The 8,087-nt window shown below is 36.5% G+C and overlaps 2 protein-coding genes across 3 annotated transcripts; both read left to right on the top strand.

Moving 5' to 3' along the window:
* Positions 1-1,270: 1,270 nt before the first annotated feature.
* Positions 1,271-4,572, top strand: LOC134815743 (macro domain-containing protein PG1779-like). Of its 2 annotated transcripts, none has more exons than XM_063824319.1 (5): positions 1,271-1,390; positions 2,203-2,420; positions 3,217-3,437; positions 3,783-3,849; positions 4,041-4,572. In XM_063824319.1, the coding sequence occupies exons 1-5, from the start codon at positions 1,291-1,293 to the stop codon at positions 4,086-4,088; spliced, it is 654 nt and encodes a 217-aa protein (XP_063680389.1). In that variant the 5' UTR covers positions 1,271-1,290; the 3' UTR covers positions 4,089-4,572. The 2 variants fall into 2 exon arrangements, with proteins under 2 accessions (XP_063680389.1, XP_063680388.1); XM_063824318.1 differs by having other exon boundaries at positions 3,783-3,942.
* Positions 4,573-4,739: 167 nt separating this feature from the next.
* On the top strand, positions 4,740-7,237 carry LOC134815785 (ADP-ribose glycohydrolase MACROD1-like). The gene is made up of 5 exons (XM_063824376.1): positions 4,740-4,853; positions 5,089-5,229; positions 5,420-5,502; positions 5,757-5,974; positions 6,266-7,237. Exons 1-5 carry the CDS (start codon positions 4,742-4,744, stop codon positions 6,408-6,410), a joined length of 699 nt encoding a protein of 232 aa, XP_063680446.1. The 5' UTR covers positions 4,740-4,741; the 3' UTR covers positions 6,411-7,237.
* Positions 7,238-8,087: the final 850 nt, after the last annotated feature.

The following is an 8,087-nucleotide window of genomic DNA, read 5'->3' as shown; positions in this document are numbered from 1 at the left end:
ATATAATTATGTATATAATTACTTTGTTTTATGATGTCTATAACTGATTACTTCACAGTATCATTGGGATCTTGAATATTTTATCAGCTTCAATTTATAGAGATCAGCCGTGTAATGAAACTGATGATACTCTTGTAGTTGCACCTTTCTTCCAGTGCTCCCAGCATCAGAAATAAACACTGTTATGGTACGGCACCAGTTTGTCGGGCACGTGGTAACCGAGTGACGCAGTCACGAGGTACAGTCAGCTGATAGATAACGTGATCTATATTAGCCAGCGAGAAGGGCTGGATTTCATGCTCAAGCAAAATTAGATTCACAATTCACATCCTAATAGTTTGACTGTTTGAGAGAACAGCAAGGGTTGAGTCAAGCTTGAAATGTCACTGTAATCGTTGGAAATTAGAGGAGTATCTATCGCTAAGGAATTACTTTCATAAAGGAATTTAACAGGAATTTAACATTTATTCAGTACTGTACTCAATAAATGTGATCTATGAAATACAGTTCTCAATAAGTATCAATAATCAAATCGTCACGTGACAAACGTGCGCTGTCCAATAGCAGTTAGGTAAGCTGTCATGTGGCACCACGAGAGTAACACGATGGTAGCAGCATGGCAGGATGCTCATTGGACATTGGACAATGAACACTTTGTGTCGGAAGAAGTTACAGTTTTTTGCCAATTTGACACGGTTAAAAGGCACCAAATTTCAAAATTTTTGTCGGAAAATGTTCCCAAGACTGTTGTCTTGTGCCGTACCATAAGCAATTTATAGAACTCCTGACAAAAATCGTGCCTTCGGCACTCGTTTGGTCAGGAGTTCTATAACTTACCTTATTGTTTCATTTTACCTGCTGATATCTAATTCTAACAGTAATAAACCTTAATTCCGTACAACTATAACGGATAGAAGATTGCCAATAACATCGCGTCCATGATAATCTGAGGTAATTTAACATGCAAGTTGCAACAGTACACAGTAGTATACATTGAACAAAACGAAACTATAACTTAGCTTTGTACACTATAGATTCGTCATTTCTGTTGATTTCAGATTTGTGCTGTGATTTTGAATTTATTTACAGTTGTGCATTTGCAGTTGTATTGAACTAGTGAAACTAAAAGAACTGATGAAATTAAAGCTGATAGTCTCTAGTAGAGCGTCCTGCATGCTCTTGTCATGCGCTTACTGCTGACTCACTATTACAATTTATAAAACGTTTTGAAACATAAGTCTATGATGAAAACACAAGTTCAATTAGTGCTACCAAGTAAAAAGTGCGGTTATGGGTGTAGGAGACGGTAATGAGAAGCGCAGAACTCTAAAATCAGTTTGTGGTAAATGTGAGTCGGAGGTGATGCACTGGGTTCACTACGCTGCTGCAGGTTCGTCCACTTTTACTGAAATACTGCCACAGCTTTTTAACTATAGGGCGAGTTTTTGCTTTTGAGGCTCGGTCTTTCTTATCTAAGTCCTCTACTTTGTTTGTAGGTTTTATTTATGGCCGCCTCAATTAGACTTAGAGATCTCGACTGCCTATGTTTCAAACCATGGCACTCTGTAATGATCTCGTGTGGCACGGAGACAGCCGACCCTAGGGGCAACAGAAAAACTCGTTATTGTCAAAATTATGCATTACATGATTCCTTGTCATTGTAACTACGAGTACACTTGGGGCTTGGACCCTCCTACCGAAATCCTATATTCGCTCACAATTATAGATGGAATCAACACAACACTACAGCTCTTCTCCTTCCACGATCCAGCAACATAGCAAAGGAATAGCACTACGCCACTACAGGTTCAACAGCATGCTCCCCTCATGTTCCAATTTAACAATCTGGAAGTTCCTGGAGTGTCTCCAGAAAGAACTGGGCCAGACAGCTCATGACTGAACATGAAGTTAACTTGTATTATCATTATTCATTATCTTTAATACTTTGAAATACGTGTATGATTTCTCTACATGAACATAAAGTTGAATAGTTTTTATAGACAATATAATTGTCTACGGTGTACTAATACTATTTTGTGATGATATAATACAGTGAGCAAATCAGTACCATAATCGATATAATGCCAATGGTAAGTGTAGTTGTTATTAACTAGTTAACTAATTTTATAGTTGTAATTCTCATTTGTACCAATAAATAGTACACATCACTTACATCAAATCTAACCGCACTTATACTGGCAGGGGAGATCCCATCCTTTCCTCCCGGTCTAGATGATGCCGTACCTGACTTCAAAGTTAACAAGAGAATCTTCATCCACGACGGCAGTATATCTGAACTAGAATGTGACGTCATCACGCTGAGTTGTTCTAAAAGCATCGCTCCCACAGGCATGAAGGCTGTTTATTATCAGGCAGGTCCTGAGTTAAGCAGAACTGCCAGACAACTTGGACCAAAACAAGTGAGGAAAACTATTTAATTTTCCCGATAAATAGTAGCACATCGGTACGATTTTTATGCTCCAAATTGTGTGCTTGATTAAACCGCAAATTTGCAAGCAGAGATTTGAAAATATTAAATTTGCAATGTTACTGTTAGACTTTTAATGGTTAAAACGGCAATAACTATTTTTAGAACCAATCCGTTCGTAAGACCTAAAAGTAAAACAGATTTGGTGTTTTCCACGTTTAGTCATGGAATTGAAAAAAAATTGTTAATTGGTCAATAATTAGTTTTTACTTTCGGCCATTCCGTACATTCTGCAATTCGTTGTCAGTCGCTGCCCGACCCATCATTTCATCGGTTGAGGGGGTGCATGCCAAGCCGTACAAGCAATTAATCAACTCGCCGTATTCTGTTTACGTTTCGTAATTAGGAAAACTGAAAGCGATTAATCATCCGATTAACGATTGTGCAACAATTGCGGAATGTTTCTGTTTTCTACTTAAAACATCAATTATTGTCCTGTAGCAATTTTAGATTAAAGTAGAGTTTTTGAACGTCAGTTTTATATTTACATTACTTTATATTTACATTACTTTATATTTACATTACTTTATCATATTTTATCGAACTAAGGTGTAGTATTGCCAGATCCCAGTTCATTTTGTAACGGAGTTTTATATTAACAGGGAACAATGTAACAGAGACAGAGTCGATATATTTTAATGTTGCCATGGGGTGGCAAGTCCCCATATATCGTGGTCCGGTAGTTTCATTGCGTCCTAATATATAAACTTCATCGCGGTGATTTTCAGGTAACAGAGCTGGTTGAGACAGAAGGATTCGAGCTGCCAAGTTATAATGTATTTCATATTGTGGTACCCCCGACCTGTCACACAACCACGGAATTTGAACAACTGGAACAATGTTATCTCAACATCCTCAATACCTTGGTGAAGCATGGTTACAAGTCAATAGCAATGCCTTGCCTAGGATCTGGAGCTACAACCCAAACCTTGAAAGACAGTTGCGTCAAGTAAGCATACATTTTCAAATCGTTTGTAAATTTCCCCGCAAATTCTAGCATATGTTTCCCGACCTAATAGAGCTTGATCTGAAGATTCATAAAGTTATAATCAATGTAAGCATCTCCAAGCTTCAGCACTAAGCCCGATTAGGTTTATTTCCGCCAATGATTTGTAAATAACGACCACATTTAAACAATTTTCATTATATACTGGTGGCCTCTTCACACCGAGTGGTTGTTTATTATATCTCATCTTGTGACCGTTACCTCAACCTGCAGACAAGTCGTAATTATTATCTATATGGCACATTCCAAATTATGAAACTTCCTGTTTTAAATTAAAAATAATTTCAGTGTGCAATTACGCACCCTGAGAAGATGGATGGATACAATAGTAGATGGGATTCCCAACGCTAAAAGAGTAACGACAATAATCTTATGTAGATGGATAGATCGGGATATAAATGCCCTTGATCGGTTGTTACATAAATGGTTTCCAACTGATCCACCAAAGGTGAAATAAAACATTTTACCATGTCTTCTCTTGAAATAAATCTATCATTTTAAGTTTTAGATTCACATCAGCGTATTCCCCTAATGTCACTGTTCAAGGTAACGCAATTAAAGAAGACTACGACGAATAAAAAGAAGAAGAAGTAGGATCTACGAAAGGGAGGACTTATTTTATCGGACTTTATCAGGTCGGACATTACGTGGCCAATTTTGCGTCCATATTTAATATTTATGTCCGACAAAATGTCTGTCCACACTCCACATAATGTCTGCCCAAATGAATTCCGATAATGTAATACTGTAAGAAGAAAAATAAAGTATTGATGAAAAATATATCATTTTCATGCAACAAACCACTGATATGATATGAAGCATCCAAATCTGATAAAGCTAGTCACTACTACTACTAGTCACTAGTCAATAACGACAGTTTTATATGTGGACTGGACGGCATTTTGGCCTTCTGTAATTGCACCAATGCAGTTTTTCTTTTTGTCATTTTTCTTATATAACAAACATAAACTAGATATATTATAATTTTACTATTACAAATATAGAGATCTATAAAATCGACATATTGTTAACAATTGTGAACCTGCGGCTTATTAAATACGCATGAAGTTTATCTAATTATTCTAAATCTAATATGAAAGTGGTTGGTGTCCATTTTCAAATAAGAACACACTTATCATCCATAAACGTATTTTCACAGGGTTTTCTACCTGCCATACAAAGTTTTATTCATGAGTCTCATTTTGCGTCCCAACCTAATTGTCACTGAATTTCCTATGAAGCACACGATGTCAAATGATGAAGGGAAGAGGGGAGATTCCAAAGGACGCAGGGCGGTAGAGACAGTGTGTCCGAATTGTAACACTGATATAATGCATTGGGTGCACTTTGCTGCTGCAGGTGCTAGGCTTTGAGTTTGATATTGTTATAATATCTGCAAAACCAGTTTATATTTGTATTTGTGACCCTTTTATGCCGGGAAAATTTTGATATTTAGTATTAATGGACAAAAGTCTGAAACTAATGTCATTTTTAGTTCAATTTGGGTTGATTGGGCGGTATGTTTACGTATGATTTCTAGGAGATATTCCTGTATTTGGGTTGATTGGGCGGTATGTTTACGTATGATATCTAGGAGATATTCCTGTATTTGAGAAGAGGGAGTATCCCGTGGATAAGAAAATCAACAAAAAGATTTTCATTTACGATGGAAGTGTTACAGATCTTGAATGTGAAGCTGTCGTTATATCTGCAAACAAGAAAATCAGTATGCAAGGTGAGCCTTGGTTTTTAAATGTCACAAACATATTCAATTTTATATTAATTTCGAATCGATATTAAAAGGACAGTATATTTGAGGGTAAATTGAAAAGCCAACCTTCTTTTTGAGACCCTTTATAGCATTACAATTAGAAAATGCATACTGATTTAGTAAGCAGCTTATCAATTTGTAATCTATATCCCAGAACAAGGACTCGTTGCAAAGTTAGCGGGGGAAGGAATAATAAAGGAAGCTAAAACAGAATCTAAGAAACACGGTCCTTGTGAGGTTGGCAATCGTATAAAAATATAAGCTTCAGATAGGCATCCTTAATTCTGTGCTTATTGATATCTTAGTTTAATGCCATATAGATTATAAATGTATCATCTATACTATCTATACTAATTCAGTAGGCTTTTAACGTTTGCCGTGATTGTACAGTCTTTAGTTGGAAGCTAATTGTTCCTTCCCACAATCAACAACTGTCATAGCAGGATAGTCAGATAATCTATCATTCAAACAAATCGTAATTCTATAACCAGGACGCAGACGTGATTGAAACAGGAGGATACGACCTCCCCGCCGAACATGTGCTTCATGTAGTTATACCGACCACATTCAAGGCTAAAGAAGCACAGTTTATATTGAGGTCATGTTATGTTAACTGTCTTGATCACCTACGTGAGAAGGGATATAAATCTATCGCATTTCCTGCTCTGGGCTCTCAGACTCTTAGAATATCAAAGAAAGCTGCCGCTGAGTAAGTGCCACAATTATAAGCCACTTACTGTAGTATATAAATATTAATTAGTTTTGTTGTTAACTTAAACTTTTATTGTTAATCAAAGCATAAATCAAAGCAATTTTTACCGTCGAATGTAATATAAATGGGCCAAAGAACCCGAAATCCAAATCCAGAAGCCATTTATATTATTATATCTATATAGTATATATTTATATTATATTATCTCGGCTATCATTTTATTTGATTGTCATGAGATGATAAACAGTCTCCATAATTTTTCTCTCAGCTTAACAACGTATATTTCAGGGTTGCGTTGGGATCTATAAGAGCTTGGTTAGAAGATAGAGAAAAGAAAAATGACGTGGATATCATAATTCTGTGTCGTTTTGAAAACGAGGATAAGGACGTTTATGATAAATACCTTCACAAATATTTTCCGGTACTGAAGTGACTGGAAAATACTGATCAGAAGAGAAGTTATGACAACGCAAGATAAAACAAAACACAGTTAAAACAGCTCGAAGGCAATACTATGGTTAGACCGGCGCTCTACCGGCGCTCTACCGGCGTTCTACCGGCGTTCTACCAGCGTTGTGCTCCCATTCTAAGACCAAAATATCTGACATGATTATTGACGATACATTTCTTTATATTTATTTACTTAGCAGGCTACCGAAAATATAGGGTGAAATGGATACAATTCATGTCAGTGCTACCTTTAAAGCTTTAATGATCAATATGATGAAATGAATGATATGAACGCAAATATGAATATCCGGCCGTCGGTCGCTGATCCCTTCAACTGCAAGGTTAAGTTTTTTTAAAATCTTTCTTTGCCAATCATAACCTACACCTATATATGTAGTAATAATTTTTGTAGTGACTTTATACAACTGCATATGTATAATTAGTAGCAGTGCCATTCACTATTCATACTCTCGGGTTTCTCTAATCATGTTTTGCAGATTTACATCTGTAACTCCCTTGTTATGTAGTTCAATTAGGACAATAACTATACCTAAGTAAACACGATCGATTGATTATTGAGTTAATATTACGGTCGGTTTATTATTAAATTATTTTTAAGATGGTAATACATTGAAAGTGATACGATAAAACACATGTTTAAAACTTTCATGTGATCCTGGGTCATGAGTTTGTGAATGTGACCCTATGAGGATGCTCATAGTCATACTCATATAATGTACTCAATTATATACATCAGCATGTCTCAATTTAAACGTCAATTTTAATTTATTAAACTCTGCAATATTTTGTTCGTGATTTCGATATACATTTGTAACTGTATACAAACTCATTGTCTCACGTTGCAATACCTAATTTTTGTTCGTGGTTATTCGCTGTGCTGTGAAGTGGCCGCGCAGTGCACATGCAATGGGGCAACAAACTTACTGATCACAATTAATGCATATCATTTCAGCTATAATCAAACGTTTATCTGCGATTTTCTTGATCTTGGCCTTGTGCCATCAAATATTATCGCATTTTACTGCATTGTCCGTACCAGAAGCCTAGTCGTACCATAGTCCCACGATAGCACATGTAGTGTCGACTATTGTACACGGCAGGAGGATACATCTCATGGGGCAATGTGTCCAGTACATTAACATACGCGTCGCCATGGTCACGTGACACTCACCAACCAATGAGAGTCCCGCAATGTGGCCCACGTGAGTGTGGGAGCCAATGGGAGAAGAGTAACTGGGTAGGGTGACATTAAATGTGATGAGATCACACTATTTAATTTACTTCTTCGATTTACCCATACCCACCTGCGGTAACTTGTTATACATTGTACAAACTTTTAGTTTTTACCTGCAGTGCAGTCACTCAAATCAGGGGAGTTTCAGGTTCAGAGTTGTAGTACACTTACACTCTGACCCACTTACACTCTGGCAACCTAAAATAACACTTTACTTGGCAATGCAGGAATTGCATTTATTAATATTTGTATAAAAGCATATTGTATTAAATTGTATTTGATAGTTTTAGGTTCGATATTCCTTTAATTTGTGTCCATTTTGAAATGATTGTTCATGTTGCTATTTCTGCAATGGTTTAAATGATCTGACTTGGTGGACGTGATCCCAGGCCCTGCTATTCATTT

The sequence above is a fragment of the Bolinopsis microptera genome, chromosome 5 (assembly GCF_026151205.1).
Source record: "Bolinopsis microptera isolate Bmic1 chromosome 5, MBARI_Bmic_1.0, whole genome shotgun sequence".
Classification (NCBI taxonomy): Eukaryota; Metazoa; Ctenophora; class Tentaculata; order Lobata; family Bolinopsidae; genus Bolinopsis; species Bolinopsis microptera.
The sequence above is the reverse complement of the archived record's forward strand: the minus strand, read 5'-3'. Positions and strand labels throughout refer to the sequence as shown.